The 18,132-nt window shown below is 37.4% G+C and overlaps 1 protein-coding gene across 1 annotated transcript in view; it reads right to left on the bottom strand.

Moving 5' to 3' along the window:
• The window catches only part of RYR2 (ryanodine receptor 2), a 311,345-nt gene that overhangs the window by 162,907 nt on the left and 130,306 nt on the right, over positions 1-18,132 (bottom strand). Inside the window, exons 12-18 of the mRNA XM_064158603.1 lie at positions 14,817-14,981; positions 12,957-13,078; positions 9,702-9,885; positions 8,855-8,990; positions 4,786-4,881; positions 1,668-1,786; positions 767-900 (exon numbers count right to left, since the gene is read on the bottom strand). Of these exons, the coding sequence (XP_064014673.1) occupies positions 767-900; positions 1,668-1,786; positions 4,786-4,881; positions 8,855-8,990; positions 9,702-9,885; positions 12,957-13,078; positions 14,817-14,981 (956 nt within the window). The remainder of the gene's footprint in view (positions 1-766; positions 901-1,667; positions 1,787-4,785; positions 4,882-8,854; positions 8,991-9,701; positions 9,886-12,956; positions 13,079-14,816; positions 14,982-18,132) is intronic.

The following is an 18,132-nucleotide window of genomic DNA, read 5'->3' as shown; positions in this document are numbered from 1 at the left end:
TGCACTCCTAGATTATGTTTTCCCAAATGCAAAAACTTGTACTTGTCTTGTTGAATTTCACAAGGTTAGTCACTCTTCCAGCTTGTTCAGGTCTTCCTTCAGGGTGCTGCTCCCTTCTTAAGTGTTCCCTATTCAGTATTGTATCATCAGCAAACTTCATCAGGGTACATTTGATCCCATCACCCAGATACAGAGTTAGGCCCAGTATCAGTCCCTGGGGGACCTCACTTGTGACAAATCAATCTGAATGGCAGTAAATAGTACTAATCCTATGTGTGCAGCCTGGCAGCACATATTGCACTGACCATATCAGTTTCTCTAGGAGAAGGATGTTGGAAATAAAATCAAAATCTAGATAAACATTTCCTTTGTAAATATTACTCTGCTAGTTTAAGATGTTACTAGCTTCGTCTTGTTATTATGCCTGCTGGAAGGTAGCTTCTACAACTATGTCAGTGGAAGAATGGGTGAGGGCAGTCCCTAAATATCCCAAATACTGATGGAGGTGTTTGTCACTAAGCACCTGATTTTGACCAAAGGTGATTAGGAAATCCTCAGAAAGTCACAAATATAAAAGCAATCACAGGACATTGACTGACAATGCTTTGGAAGCACAGCTAGATCTGGGCAAGAATCATTAGAAGAAGCTTCAATTTCATAAACTTAACAAAAACCTGGGTAGTAAAACAGGTTTCCTGTAGTGATCGTTTCTTTTAACCAAAAATTTTATTCTGCTTTCCTCATAGATCTCTATTTTTTATTTTACCTGCTCACATGGTTGACAAGGCGTGTCTGTAAGAGCAGATCTCTTCCTGGGAGGAGATTATCACAGATTAGATGTTGATTAGACCGCACAGCTACTCCATGACAAACGCAGAGAGAACACAAAACATCTAAAACCTGAAAATAAAAGGATTATTTTAATCTTCAATAGTTTTTCATAATCATTGTGCATTCCTTCAGTGTTGAGCTGGTCTCTCTTTAGGCCATGCGGGAGCGGGAAAGACACGAGCTTATACCAATATGGTACATAGGAGGTCAATCTGTTTATTGAAGCTAAGTGTGGTGCTTATATCGTGGATTCAGTACAGGGACATATGCTTTTGATAGACTTACATAGCAGAATATGGGCTGTCCACAGGCATAGAGGCAGACCTGACCAACTCTCCCCTTAATCCCCCTTTGTGCAGCTAGCCACAACATTTTCTCATTCCCAGGGCTGACCAGCCTGGCCCCTCACACAGCTCAGAACTTTCTCAACTTCTACCCAAGGCCATTTCCCTGCAGCTGCACCTCTCATCAGTTCAGTTACTCAATCCTGCTTCAAACTCCCAGCACTTCAGGCAATATAAAGCTACATACCTTCCTCCTGGAAGACATGTAAGGGTATGTAATTCATCCAACACAACAGTTTTATTTTACATCAATTCTAAAACTCTTAACAATATTAAGACATTTTTTCCCTGTATCTCTTAACAAGGTGTGCAGCAATATTTTAATGAAAAAAACTTTGCTTGTTCAAATTGCTCATACACCTTTTAAGAAATGGTTCATTCCCAATTGTGAATATAATACTAAAGTTCTGAAAATCTAACTTCTATAGGAAACAACCTGTTTGCTTTGTTCACAAATTTTCACTTAAATGTACTTTTTTCTTCTTTGCATACCTTATGGTTTCTTCCATGTTTGTCCAGAAGACAGATGATTGATTTAATATGTCCTTCCTTAATAATGTTTAGAGCTTCTGGACTTTCCACCAAGACACAGTGTAAAACTTCAAGAATTCCTGGGGAGGGGGGTGGAAATTAGAAAATATTTATTCAAAGTGCATATAAAATCATAACTGCACATAATTCTTCCTAATGTATTGATGAGCGACATGGAGGACTTGCAGAAATCGTTGTATGTGATAAACAAAAACAGGATTGATATACTTTTAGTTTTTCTAAAATGACTGAATGTAGTAAAAATCATAATACACAGGGTAAAAACCTGTGCATTAGTCTGAGATTTTAATAATAAATATGTAACAGTGAATACTCACAAATGAAAGCAAACCATGTAAAATACTGGTTGTCACTGAAGGGATGAAGACTTTGCATCACATATGTATTAGATACACAAAATAACTCTCTATATTTACAATTTTCTGTTTCTTCCCTTAGAAAACCATAGGAACCACTAATGAAATCATATACCTTTGAATCTGAGAGCAGAGGCAAATTCTCAGTCTATTGACTCACTGTGTATAGTTTTCTTTGTGTATGTGACAACTATACTGGTACAATGAAACACACTTTTAGCAATAAAAGCAGTTATCAAATACTAAGTGATATCACACAATGTAAGTCTGGTAACCATAACCTTGGGGTTTTCAGATCTGTGTATGTAGATTCATTGTCTTAAAATAATATACCAGGTTCATTTTATAATCTTAACAACAGAAGAATCCCTTAAAGATGTAAACATTTGATAATAAATTACTGTTATCAGTTAGACTCAGCTGGCACAGCAATTTCTTCTATTACTGCAGCATCTGAATGCTAAACATGAAATATGTTTTGGTCTATGGGCAAATTCCCTTTATTTCAGAAAAACAAATCACATATGAATGTACAACATCTGTTTGGACTGACTTGCTTTTAGATTGTCTGTATTAAAAACAACTTGACTTGTTCTAATTTCAATGGAGTTGCTCCAGACTGGAAAGCAGGAAGTCTTTGGATTTTAGAGGAATACCACAAGCAGTGTGATAGGCAGAGTTCATGATAAGGATGAGTAAATTTTTTTTTCTTAATGAGTAATGGATGAAAGGAGGCATGTATGTTCAGGACAACTCCTTTAGTATCATACTGTAGAACACTAGAATAAGATGCATGCCCCTAAACAAAAACAGTACTCAAAGACTGATATCTGGTTCTGCAAATCTTTAATTGGAGGTTATTAAATTACTAACTTGCCCTATTCTATTTTTAATTAACTATATTTTAATGTCTTTATAATTTTAGTTGGACTAGTTAATCCCATCTGGTACATATTTCAGAGTGAAAGACTAATTTAATCTTAAGTTATGCATTGAAGAGACAGTTGAAGCATTTGCTTTGCATTATTCACTCACCTCCTGTGGCATCTCACTTCCAAAACGTTCTATTCTCAGACACATTTACTTAGACAAATCTTAATTTTCTTTGCTCCAATGAAGATCAGGAACTGAATGAATTTCTAATTTGTACATTCAACTCGCAGTTGTTGTTTATATATTTAATGCCCATATTCTACTTTCATAACATTTTCCAAGCAAAAAGTGAAAGCAGGAGTTTTATTGATAATAGATTATGGCAATAAATCTATCACAACGCATTCAAGAAAACACTTGCAGGAGATGATGCAGCTGACAACTTCAACGGTGAAGGTAAATTTAATTTCCATGTGACTAACAGAGCGTGGTGTTTCTTCCTCACAAACACTCAACCTTACAAAAGAAACTGATTATTTTAGGTAAAAAAATGCAGTCAGCTATTCCTAATTAAAAGATGTAATATAATCCATTATTTCTCCCTATAGTAGACCTACCACTGTAAATTAAAACAATTAAGATCCGCACCCCAATCAAGCCACAAAAAGGTTAAACTCTGCGAATCAAGCAGCCCACACAAAATCACAAGATAACTAAAGCCCAACATAATTATATAATCTTGTATAACTGCCTCCCCCAAAACCAGAAAAAGTCTTCATTATAAAACCAACTTTAGAGGCAGGATGGAAGTAATGCTACAAGAAGGGAAGGAGTTCCAGTGGCCTAGTTCCTAAAAGAAAACTCAGAACAAACATTGCAAATATTAGTCCCTTTGGAATGTTGGCAGCATATCATGAGGTTCAGTATGCAGTATGCCTGGAACGTCAGATTATTTTGTAGTTTACAGAATTCATCTTATACCTTACTACAATATTATAAACCTAAACACTTTGGGTTTAATTTTCAAAGTTAATTTTTATTTTTAGATTAATTTTTTAAAATAGATACTTAATAACAGAAAACATGTAACACAGTGCTGAAACTGCAGGACATCCTGCCTTCTGCACCTGAAAGTCCTGCTTAGAAGAAGCCAGGAGACAAGGTCAGAGATTGTCTACGTCTTTCCCCAGAAGCCAGAAAGAATTAAGTCTCAATGTTCAACAAGCGAGAGTTGCCTGAAAGCATTTGGGCACTGTCTGGACTGTGGCTAAGCCCCACGAGTCAGGTAATAATAATTTGTGACTAAATGCTTAAATGCCTCTTTGTAATTCTCTACTGCCTTCTGCCACGAGCAGAAAGACCTTGACCCCATCTACTGGGCAAGCAGCATATTGACTGTAAGCGGCATTGGACTGTGGGAATCTTCTCTTCCAGTTCAATTAATGTTTATATATTTTGCTGATTATTACTAGATCTAGATATTATCCACAGAATGTTTCCATGACCATGTAAGAACCTAAATAATATCAAAATTAATGGTCGGGAGTGGCAAGAGTCCTGAATGTTAAAATTAATAACCAATATCAATTTTGGAAAAAAGATCATCTTGCATCAATTAATTTCCCCTCCGCAACACTCTGTCGATCAGTTTATCTCAGGAACAGATTTATGGCAAATAAAACAGTGTTACAAACATAAATCCCACTTTATTAATATAGTTTACTCTCTCATAGAAGGATCTTCATGACCATTACACTGAACAAGTATATTGTCAATTCAGAAGAACAAGAATTGTTTAAATAAGGAAGGTAAAATATTCAAAGGCATACCAGAAGAGGCTTCCAGTCTTTCTAATCTGCTGATCAACCAATCAAGAGAGCCAGAAAACTGAGCACAGTTTTTACGATTCCCTCGAATCAGAGCCGCTATTGGGGAAGAGAGAGGAAAAAAATAATTACAATTATAAATTCATAGAATCATAGCATCAACCAGGTTGGAAGAGACCTCCAAGATCAGCCAGTCCAACCTAGCACCCAGCCCTAGCCAGTCAACTAGACTATGGCCCCATGCAGTCTTTTCTTGAACACCTCCAGCGATGGTGACTCCACCACCTCCCTGGGCAGCCCATTCCAATGCCAATCACTCTCTCTGCCAACAACTTCCTCCTAACATCCAGCCCAGACTTCCCCCGGTACCACCTGAGACTGTGTCCCCGTTTTCTATTGCTGGTTGCCTGGCAGAAGAGACCAATCCCCACCTGGCTACAGCCTCCCTTCAAGTAGTTGTAGACAGGAATGAGGTCCCCCCTGAGCCTTCTCTTCTCCAGGCTAAACAACCCCAGCTCCCTCAGCCTCTAATTTCTGTCTTGCCTTGACAGGACTGATTCACTAAGATATATTCTTATCTTTAATTATTTATGTCCTTCATTTAAATTCAAATAATGTGGATGATACTTAGATTTAAGCGTAAGAAATACCCTTGGCACGAAGCTGATCTTTCAAGTGTTTCAATTGCTTTGGATTTCAATCATCTCAATAACCCCTGAAAAAAAGCTCTACACGAAGTAGCCAGTACTGACACCATAAAAGTCAACTGCTACTGTAGAAACAAAGTTCTACAAACCAGTATTCTTTCAGTGACATGAAACATCGGAAGAACATGTGATAGAACAAGAAGCAACGGGTGTAAGTTGCAGCACAAGAGGTTCTGCCTCAACACAAGGGGGAACTTCTTTACTGTGAAGGTCACAGAGCACTGGAACAGGCTCCCCAGAGAGGTCATGGAGTCTCCTTCTCTGGTGACTTTCAAGGCCTGTCTGGATGTGTTCCTCTGTGATCTGTGTTAGATAATATTGTCCTGCTCTGGCAAAGGGGTTGGACTTGATGATCTCCTTCAGTCCCTTCCAACCCCTAATATCCTGTGATCCTAGGAACAGAATGAGAAGCCAACAACACAAGTTGTAAATGTAAAATTATTTTCTATTGCTACAATACTTTTGTTCAAGAATAATAGGAACTAAAACAAGGCAGCCATCCAGGAACTGTTTGTCATACTTTTGATAGGACTGTAGGTTCAAACTGATTTCAAACTAGTTTACCCTCATCCTTTAAAGATTGAAGTAGTCTGAGTGCACTGACCTGGTGGGTATAAACTACTAGAAATCTCATGGAACACCATAGGCACAAACCTGCCCTGTCCTGGAATACTTCTTTTTGCATGTGTGTGAATACATATGACCTCTCAGAGAAGCACCTGTTCTACTACAAAAACCACCCAGTAAGACACTGACATTTCTCTTTGGTGTGTGGAACTGTGCAAACTGCTTTTCTTAAGGATTTTTTCTAATTCTATCAAATAAATTATTTCAACCTGAAATTCCTACACTTATTTTCAGCAGCAGAGACTGCTGGTCCTGCCAAGAGGCAATGGGCTCTTAAAAACAATGTTTTATTGGTGTAGAAATGAACTCCATTATATTGTAACTGTGGCTTTATACCATTTCATTAGTGAATGGTTAAATTGCAGACTTGTGATGCAAATAGGATATGTATCTGTCTGCAAAGGGAAAAGGCAATCTTGGAGTTACCAGCAAACAAGTCATGCCACTGACAGTTTCATATCATGAGGGGAAAGATCACAATCCAAACGTTTCATAGCCAAATAAACCCCAGACTCTGAAAACAAACAAAACAAAAGCCCAACCCCAAGCAAAACAAACAACGCACTCCCTTGCCCTGTCTTTTGCTACATTATATGATTAAAAAAAAAATCTACTCTAAAACCTTACATAGTTCATTAATCACCACCATAGGGACTGAAAATACTTTGGAATCTTAGAAGGAAGTCTATTTTGTTAAACAGATTAGACATAACAAGGACCTGGCTCTGTGGCATTTTTACTGACTCTAGGCAAGCCACACCATCACACTGTCCTGAGACAAACACAAAATGAAGGCAGTAATAGTTCATTGTTTAACACACTATCTACTTCATTTACAGTAAGAAAACACAGATGGTTTCATAAATGCAGCTCAGCAGAGGCTTCAGTGGTATTCAGCTGTGCATTAGAGGAGGCACACAGCCACTTAGCACTGAAAGCAAAAAAAAAATAAAAATGGTCCAAGAGTTGCTTCTTTTATTGCCCACTACTCTGAACAAGACCAGCATCCAGTTTTAAAGAAACTGAAACCAGGACATGGTCAGTCAGATATTAAAATCACATCATCATATATACTCTTGTACATTCTTTGGTGATACAAAATGATCAAATATGAGTTTTCTGTGTCTTTGAATTTGGAGGACTGCAAGTTTTCAGTATGCCTTCCACATTAAATACTACTGAATGTTCTGAAGAAAAAAAAAGGTCAGATCCCACAGCTCTTAATTGGAAACTAGCATTAATAAGATATTTTTACATCTCTGTATCTAATTATTCAAATTGCTAATTAGAAATGGCACAAAACAACTCCAAGATAATAGCTTTGTTTTCCAAACATTAATTAAAAAGCTCACAATAATTAAAATTCAATGCCACACACTGAGCAGCAAAGAGAAAACTAAGTATTGTAAGCACCAATAATAAATGAGCACTAAATTACAGAAAAACAAGTATGTGATCATGCTTCACAATGCATGCTCACAAAAGAGAAAATAATATGCACACTGCATTCAGCTGGGCACTTCCCAACTCACTTAATTTTGCAAACTCAATACTCAGTTGTGAAGTTTTTAATTGACATGTACCATAACATGACTTGTATACCTTTTCAATACCAACTTTTTCAGGAATAAGATTTAGTATAAATGATACATGAAATGCTTTGTTTTCTTGCAAAGTAAGATAGTAGGACTTTGTCCAAAATCTGCAAGTTTAAAGGCAAGGGAACCCTCACTTCAGAGCTGATGTGTTACTGAAAGAAAGCAGCACAGGCACATGAACGTGCCTGATGTGATTAGATGATACTCACTAAATAGATATTTGACCAGGACAGCAACTACCATTAGAGAAGATACTATGAGCTATTCAGAGACTGCAGGTAGACAAGACCTTCATTACACACTGTATCTAAAAGCAAGTATGGCACATTATAACCTAACATAGTGCTACAGTCATTGGTCATTATTGACAGCAGGGTCTTGGTTACAGAAGTTTTAGACTGATGCTGTAATTCTGCAGCCAGTTGTGTGAAAAAATAGACTTCTACAAAACTGGCCACAATATCATGGTTCCCAAACACCAGAATGTACATTCACCTATATTTTATTCACACCTTTTTTTAGCAGTCTGTAAGACACATCAGCAATATGATTGCATGAAAAAGTAATTGATTGTTTAATTGAAGTCAGTAACATACTATTTATAATAATAAATATGATTAGAAACAATAATCACATTATTTAAATACTTTCAGTGGATTTTATTTTTAAGTACAGGCAAGGAACTGGAAAAGCAAAAATCTTGTTTAATTTCTACACAGTGGAAACTCTTTTCTACTAAAACAGGTACTTGCTTCCTGTTATCAAAGTATTACTATACGGTAAACCAATTCAGGCAACCCATAGAATCACAGAATGGTTTAGGTTGGAAGGGATCTCAAAGATCATCCAATTCCAATCCCCTGCCATAGGCAGAGACACCTCCTGCTAGAACAGGTTGCTCAAGGCCTCACCCAACCTAGCCTTGAACAGCTCCAGGGAGGGAGCATCCACTGGGCAATCTATTCCAGTGTCTCACCACCCTCACTGTAAAGAACTTCTTTTTAACATCTAGTTTGAGTCTCCCCTCTTCCAGTTTAAACCTATTACCCTCGTCCTGTCTTTACAAGACCTTGTAAATAGTCCCGCCCCAGCCTTCCTGCAGGCCCCCCTCAGATACTGCAAGGGCATAATATGCCTTACCTAGTAATTCATACAAAGAATTCAGAATAGATTTCCATGCTTCTCCAGCTTCCTTCCCAGCTACATCTGCGAAATGTGCTGCACTGCTGTATACATTCAGGCGATCGATACATTCAAGAACAAGGTTGATCATACCCTAAAAATGGAAAGGACTCATATTGTCAGAGAAAAAAAAATAGCACTGTTTAGGTGCAAACACACATACCATTTCCAGAAATCTAAGGAAAGGCAAAACATAAGAATATGTAGAGAGAGGCATATATAGAGTCAGGTAAGCAATCCTTAAGGAAAAGTTTTCCTTGACTGTGATAGTAACATTTGATCATTTAGCATGGTCAAAAATAAAACAAAAAATAAGCATTATTACAAACTTAATTTCAGGCAAGTTTCTATTCTGGAAGTTATTTAACTATCTGACTGAACATAGGAAATTATCACTACCAGAGAAATATCAGGCTACACTAAACAAAATATTTAAAGCATTCTGCATCAAGAGATTAAACCACAAGAGAAGAAAGTAATACACACAATGAGTAAATTATGTTTAGAATTCAGGACACAAAGTTATATTAATACTTCTTTTTCCTTTTTATTTTCTTTTTAAAGAAAAAAAAAAAAAAGAAGGCAAGGCCTTAAATGCATTTATTGCAATATACAGGAAAAACAATAGATTTGTTTAAATATACAGGAAAACCAAAGAGATTATAAATGTAGCAAATAGTTTGACTATTACATCACAAAAAGCCCACTGCAAGCATGCTCCAGATCAGACAGCAAAGCCAGTGACACAGAAAGAATACTTGCAGACAGCATGGTGGAAAATCAGGAGTGAAACTGAAAGAAGTACCTCTTCTTGGAAGAGATTCTGGCGATTCTTCAGGGCTCTGAGTCTGTTTTGTTTGTCTTCATGCTCCAAATGGTCACCAGGGGGATGAAAGTAGCCAATCAAGTCCTGAAGGCTCAGACTGACTGACTCAATAGGCAAATCAATAGTGGAAGACTTTACTTTTTTGTTGAGAGCATCAAGGCCCCTACAAGAAGATGCAAAGTCTCCTGAGAACTGGAAATTAATTTATTTGATCATTTAAACTATTTATTGATAAATATGCATTGCTTTTAAACATGGTGGAGTCATCATCCCTGGAGGTGTGCAAGAAAAGACTGGATGGGGCACTTAGTGCCATGGTCTAGTTGACTGGACAGGGCTGGGTGATAGGTTGGACTGGATGATCTTGGACTGGATTCTATAATTAATAGAAGTTATTGCAACCGTGTTCAAAGCAGCATGAGGCTGGAGTGGGCAGACAGGAAAAGAACTAGTCTTACAGTGCCAGAGAGGCCATAGCTGTACGGACAGGCTCTCAGGCTGTTCTTAAGCCATCTTCACTGCTGGAAGCTCTTTCACACACCCTGTTCCAGCATTTCATTAGCAATTCAATCTTGGCCTTGCTGTAGTCCAAAACCACCATTTCGTAGAAGTAGGGGCAGGCTATTCTCAGACTGCTGCTTAGCTGAGTCCCAGTAAACTCTATATTTCAATTTTTCCTCATCACTGTGCTTTCTGGACCCCCAAGGTATCTTTCTCCTCCATTTAAATATCATCATCTTTGAAATGTGGCTGTTTCAGCTGAGACCTCACCAGTGCCATGCAGCAAGTCTAAGATAAGGGCTTTCACTTGCGCCTTTCTGGCTCCCCACAGGAAGGTGGTAATGGATAGAAACTTGAGAGCTGCACTAGCCTGAGTTTCAGCAAGCCTGCAAGAAACTTCTGGAAGCAGCAGGAAGGGTTATAAAAAGTACAGAAACTAGGTGGTGTGCTGAGGGCCTGTGAACATAGTGTCCATTCTCAGAAATGAGAGTAAAATGTGGAGGAACCAGAAACTCTTTGCAGGAGCCAGTCATGGCCCTGAAGAGCTGGGAGAGGAGCAGTCCTAAACTGAGCCAACCATGGTGGCACACAGTGAGGGAGAATCGAAGGGGGCTTATTTGACACTTATCATTAGTCTTTTGATTAATTTTCAATTATTTCACTGTAAAAAGTTGGGGGGGGGGGGGGGTCTAGCATATTTTTGAGTAAACCCCAGCTATGTAGAAAAGTCATCCTTTCTTTGTTTTCACTGCTGCTCCCTTTAAGACACCTTAAGACCACTCAGCTTCAGCTGGCAGAGAAGCCTGCCATATCTGCAGGAGCACCTTCCCAGCCCCACACTTATGTGGCTCTTTTAGAGCCACCAAAGGACCCTGGCAACCTGACACACAACTGTCCTCACCACTCTTCTCTCCCAATCTACACAGCACACCGATTCCTCCCAGGATTCATACAATGTGGAGCAAAAGTCCTGTTTTATGCTCTGCATTTTTTTCCTGAATTAAGTAAACACTGATAAATATTTGTGGGGAGGGGAGGAGGTGGTGGAGTATGTTTGGGTTTCTGTCTTTGTTTTTGCTTTGTTTAGAAATGGCATATCACTGCTTTCATCCTAAATGCTGAACTAGGGCTGGAAAACTTTTATATTTAGGAAACATTTTAATGTCAGAAGAATGTTTACTACTGAATAATAAAAACTTCCTAAATAATGCAATGTTTCACAAAGATAGATACAAATGTTATCTTTAAAACTTAATTTTTACTCTGAGCATGTTATCTAAAGTGCAATTTTTTTCTACTGACTTAATGAGAAAGAACTGAGGCACACATGTGAATAACTTTGATTCTCTCCAATTCAGCTTTTTCTTCCTGGAGTAGCATCCTGCCAAAATGAAGTTGTTAAACACTGCCATGGACTCCCTGTGCACTCTACAAAAACCTCCACTGCAATTTAGCTGTATCTCGATTTGTGAAACCTTATCATTAAATTGTCTTTCTCTGTCCTTATCTTTTACAGCATTTTTAGAAGCTCCTAAGAAAATCTATTATTTACTAGGTGACCTCCAGCTTGCGTTTGTTTTTTATTTTAACTACCACACAGTAGGCAATTCTCTTGACAAGGTATTTTCTCTGCTGTTAAGTACCTAGGTAAATGTTTTGCAACAAATTGGCATGTCTATGTCTCTGGCTGTACAACTGATTTAGGACATAGTCGATTCAGGTCACCATCTCGCACATTGTCTTCTCTTGTGACAAATGTGCTCCTGTGAAATAATTCCCTATCATCTTACTGCCTTCTTCTAATGCTAGTGCCAGTGATAAGAAGGGTCTTTCATCAATTACTGAAGTCACAAACATTTAAGAATTAGCATTTTATCAGTGCTATTCAGAAGAACACTTGGAGAAGGAAGATAACTGCAAGCTGCATTAATCTGTCTGTATTTTTTAAATGGATAAAATACGATTAAATAGTGCAGAATACTAAATAAAGTAGAACATAAACTTTGTTATCTCTGTCTTGTACAGGTTTATAGTTTTAATGGTTTAAAGCAAAACCAATGGATTAAGCTGTCTGTTCCCCCAAATACAGAAGTGAGGGAAAAACAACATACTAAAAAACTCCAAAAACAAAGCACAAAAAAGCAAAACCTCTGTGTTGAAACAAAGAGAGTGAGATAAGTTTACTCAACAAATGGGAATACAGTGCACAATTAGCTTAGCCTATTGGCAGAAAAAGCATGGGACAAAGAAGCAGCAAGCCAAAGCAAGTGAGCTAAAATCCCAAGCCAGCAAGCTACATCACTCACTGTCCTGCTGCCATCTCAGCAGAAGACAGCCAACACCCAAAAAACCCAGAACCCAAAAGCAGGAACAGGAACAGGAAGCCTCCCATGTTACCATCCAAACTTCAAGCCTCATAATACTTTGCTCCAGCCAGCACTTTGATTTTGTAACTGGCATGAGGCAGGATGGTATGAATAGCAGCAGACTAAAACTCAGCCTGTGATAATAGCTCTACAGTTACCTCCTCCTTCCAGGCTTTTCAAGGAAGAGCACTTTTTAAAACCATACTTAGAAAAGACTTACAGCAAATTATGGCAAGGAAAAATCTCTCTTACGTTTTGTTTACATTTTCAGTATGTCTATGCATTCAAATCAAGGTTTAAAAATAAATTAGTATTAGAAGACAAATTAAAAATGAAAAGGGAAGAAAACACCATTTGAAAAGCACACCTTATAAACCTGTGAAAGAGGAAGACTGTACTACGGATGACACGTGCTGTACGGGATTCTTCATTCTGAGATCTGGACAATGTTAAACCATCATCCATGTGACCTTCATGGTGCATTATTGCCTGCAATACAAAAACAAAAAGCATCCACTGCAAAAGCAAGATTCCTCACAAATAAGAAGTATGAAAACTCAGAGTGAGGCAGGCTAGAAAATGATGATGTCACATACAAAAAGAATATAATTAAAAACATAATTCCATGTTTTATTTCCTCTTATCCAAAGGCAAAAAGTACTGAGCCAGCAGTCAGTGTCATGGTAATCTCAAAGCTACATTTTCTGTGAGAAATAGATGATATTAAAAAAGTATTAAAAATCAAAAGTCTATTGTCCATCTCCAAGATTATCAAATGGTGTATAATATTTTCAAATACTTTAGAATCATTTGAGTTTTATAAGCATATTAATTATAGCAATTATTATTATCAAATGCATTATCATTACAATCACTACCATTTTATGTACATTAAAAAATCCTAAATATAATGTTAATAATTTATATAAATATATAGTATATATTCATATTATATATATGTATATACATATGTCTACATACATCTATAGACATATGTATTTATGTATGAAAACATACAAAGGGCTTGACCTTTCAAGTATACCAGATGTTGCTCTAGCTGTGGAGCTTTGACATGTAGAACAGTTACAGAAAATAGGAAAAAGTAAATCACATTTATTTGATTTTATTTTTTAAAAGGAGGCTAAAAGATTGTTTCCTTGTAGAGAAATGATATCTTTCAAAGGAAAAGTGTTTACAATAAACACTAATACAAATGTAGCTTCTGGAAGATGTGTTAAGTTTAAAAGAATCTTTTTTCTTAGTGTATTATGCTGAACTAGTATTCTGTTTGGCATTGGCTACTTTTAAAAAGGAGAAATTCATCAGGGCTCAAGATTCAACATTCCAACCCTAAAGGTAATACACTCAAAACATGGAAAAAATTACTTTGAAATAAAAGTCTCCTCAATACAAAGAACACACTGAAGAAAGGCTATTAATATGTGATGGTTTAGGTGTTCCCTACCCCCCCACACTTTGGAAATCACCCAGACTAGACTCAGCCGGCTCTGGAAATTGAATGAAGCTTATTATTTACAGCTTGGCAGAATATACAAGCAGATATTTACAGTATATACAGAAATATACAAGGTAAAAGGTAATACCGAAACACAACAGCCCTCCCAGAAACCTGAGTCCCCAGGAGGGGCTCCCAACCACCCATTCACCTTCCCCCTACCCCTCTCAACCTTACCCCAGTCCCAAGGAAGAATGGAGGTTCGGCCAGGGGGTTAGGAAGCAAAGTGAATTAGTCAAAGAGGCTAGAGAGATGCAGCTTGGAGCTCCCCAGTAGGAGAAGTGCCTTATCTATGTTTTGATTCTTATTCTTATGCATCTCAGCAAGCCAATGAGTGAGGCAGACATCAGCCTTGTTTTCCTTCCCCAGCCCATAATCTAGTTCTTCTCACCGAAACATTCTAGCTAGGCTCAAACTAGCACATAATAGTATTTTAGTTTGACATGAAATATATTCAGATTTTTCATTGTTTGTGGGTTAATGTCCACAGGTTAATCTGTACACTTTGTTTTACTTTCAGTTTAAGAATTCAAAACATCATGTAATTTTTCAGCACATGACTTAAAAAGAAACAACCTTCCACAATGAAACAGAAGAGAGGCTTAAAATATTTGCAGCCAAGAATTATCTGCCTTCTGTAGTTCCCTTCATGGCCTCTCCCTGCCCTCTCAGACTGTGACTGAACAGAAAGCCTTTTATTTACAGCCTTACCTTCCGCTGCACAGAACCCATTCTTACAGACTTTGCATCGGCAGACTGGTATGTAAGCCATAAGCCTGTATCCACATGTTGTATGAAGCATATTGAATCTCCATATTTTATTTCAGGTGCTCCCATTCCATCCACCTCTTTTCTTGTCCCTATGTCCAACTTTTCCTGAAGAAGAAAAGAAGTGTATACAAGGATAACCACTATGTTAGTATTTGCATATAATATTGAACACTAAGCAATTGTCCAGAACAGGACCTGAAGGACATTTGAGATCTATCTTCAATGAAACTGTTAAGAAAAGGTAGAAGTGTATCTTGTGGTTAAAAATTTGAGGAAAAGATGAGGAGAGAGATCACACACACAAAACCTGAGTTTTTTACACTAGGAATTCATTTCACCTGCCTGGAAAAGGACTAGGATCATAACTGACAGCACATGTCGTTATTGAAACTTGAGCAAGCTTGCAAAACACCAAATGCATCGAAGCCCCTGGCTGAATCAGACATTAACACCCATTCCTGGACATTTTTTATTTTCTCCAACCTGGAAAAGATGAGGACTTCCTTACAATTTATTGCTAACTGTCACAAAGAGACAGCCTTTAGTCTGTCACTGCCCATTACTGCACAACAACGGGCTCAGTATATCCTGAGAGATATCCTGTGCGTTTGTAGCCAGCCTGTTGACATGCTACTAAGAAGAATGACATGGCCATGCATCAGTGCAGCTGGTGTCCTACACAGACAGCAATCATTTCAGAAGATGAAACTTAGTATTCCAAACAATACCATCGTCTGTGTTACTGTGTTCACCAGTATCTAGCTCTCCTAACAACCAACTTCTTCCCCACAGACATCAATCAGTTTATAAAACAAACAACCTCTGCCTTCTGGTTTGTGGCAGATTATCCATTTCATCTCTCCAAAAGCTCACAGTTCAACTGGCTGCAATAGTTGTTAAATCCAAAGGTGAGTATGGAAAAAATATGTTACAAAGGAGAAGTATATCTCTTCTTAACTGTAGGAAGGATATTAATGTAGTTATGCCTGAAACTTCTTCAGCCTTCTTCACGGATAGTTGGACCACCCTATTCCTCAGGCTGTCACCATTAGTTCCATTTTAGGTAAAAATCTTCTCCATTGAGAGTAACCAAAACGATGGTGAGTCAATAGTTCTGATTCATGTGATCCAGTTATCAACATAAAACTATTCATCACTCTTCTGGGAAGAGAGGGAATACATCACACTTGTTGCAGGTGAAGCTGAGACTACTATAATGCTTCAGTAGCAATTTTGCTTTCCCTTTCATGGTTTCACCAGTGCAGGAAGGTTCACCAGGGACTGTGGACCAGGCTGTCTGTATTCTGTTTCTATACATGCTCACACGTGGCTGAATAAGAAGCTGCTTCATTTTCACCACTGTTCAAAAAACTAATCCGTGAAAATGGCAGGCCATGTATTCAAGGTCCGAGATAATCTCCTCAGCCAAACACAGTTTCCATTTTCTCTGCTTCTTGTGATCAGTCATACAGGGCAAGGCACTTCCTTCTGTTCTCTAGACTTCAAAATATTTATTTAACCCTCTTTTCACGGGAGGGAATGGAGCTAAAATTTTTAATGCCTGTAACCTAGTAAAGTGAAATATGACATTCCTTTAACAAGTCTTAAGCAGGAGACTGGATTCACATTCAGCAATGAAGATCAAATCAAATAATCCTCCCCTGTGTCTTCTCCATAATTCTTTCAAAATAAGTCTTTGGTTAAAACGAATGTTGATATTCACAAAATTATATCAAATATTATCTTTCAAACCTCCAATTCCTTTGAAAAACCATATTTAAATATCAGTGAGATCGTTATCTGTCATGTTCTGATTAGGTTATAGAGTCCTCTTAAAATACACTCATGCTACTTCAAAAATTGATTACCGTAATATGTTTCAACATGCCCCAAAGCCTTTTATTTCTGCTGTGCTCAGCATAGAATAAGTTTTGTCTCTTAATGACAACTAAATAAAAAGAAGTGCACTTTTTGAGTGTGATCAAACAAAATCACTTCCAAATGTAAATCCTCAAAGTGATTCCACGCAAGACTCCAAAATTCAAACACACAAAACCCAACCAACAAACAACAACAATAAATCATAAAACTTGAAACACAACATTGCCTAATCCCCAAGACACATACATCTACACTGCTTTGATAACAGAGATGAGCCACCTTCTCCATATCAACCAAAGATACACTCTGTATTGCTAGTAAATCTTGCCTTCAAGTATTTTTTTACCAACTAATTCACATAGCAATAAAGTGCAGTGTATTGTTCCACTGTTTTCGGATTAACCTCACTGAAGACTCTTATCTCGAGAATCAGTGAACTAAATAATTTATCCCTCTTGCTTTGAAAGAAAATAACTACTGAGAAGTACAGTAACTGCAACAGGAATTTCTCAATATAGTTGCACTGCATTGTCCTAAAATATTTAGGTATCTCCAAGGCTCTTCTAACTGTTTTTTAAAACAACTAAAACCTTCTCTGGGTCTCAAAACAATCACCTGAATTAAAGCCTTTCTAATGAGAGCTCAAAAGTCCGTATAACTGCTTTCAGTTATACCTTTCTTTTTTTCTGTCTTGCTGAGCAGACAAGCAACTAAAAACACACTAAGTAAATGCTAAAGAAAAGTTATTAAATAATGTTTATTATCACTACATATTTTCAAACATTTTTTTTTTAAAGAAATCCAACATTACTTTAGGAACATTTCCAGGATCATCATGCTGCAGGTGAAAAACATGAGATATTCAAGAATTTATCACAGCAGTCTTTTGAACTGTTTACACACTACACAGAGTACTGTTCAGAACCTGAAAAGCTTATTGAAAGTGTCAAATGAAGATTCAAACTATAGTAGTTTTAAATTAGACAACAGTAAATTATCTGATGTAAGACATGATGATTTTTCCAACTGAATTTAAATAACCTACAATACTATCATTTCTCTTTGTCAGCCAGCAGTCAAATACCAGGGAAGTTTCTCAGAAACACAAGAAATAAGGAAACTGTTCAAAACTGGGCAAGCAGTAAAAAAAACAAACCCCAAAACCCAAACAACCTAAAATCAAACAGATAAATAAACTCAAATAAAATACTATAAAAGAAGGTTTCTAGATATTAATTACAGAGAGAGAGAGAGAGAGGTAGGTAACTAGGAAGGTAGAGAGAAAGAGATGCATACATACATACACATGGCTTGGGTTTTTTTCAACAGTGCAAATGCAGACGGTTTCAACAATTCATGCAGCAGGAAACATCTA

Source organism: Pogoniulus pusillus, chromosome 18, assembly GCF_015220805.1.
Source record: "Pogoniulus pusillus isolate bPogPus1 chromosome 18, bPogPus1.pri, whole genome shotgun sequence".
NCBI lineage: Eukaryota > Metazoa > Chordata > Aves > Piciformes > Lybiidae > Pogoniulus > Pogoniulus pusillus.
This window is presented reverse-complemented; position numbering and strand designations above follow the sequence as displayed.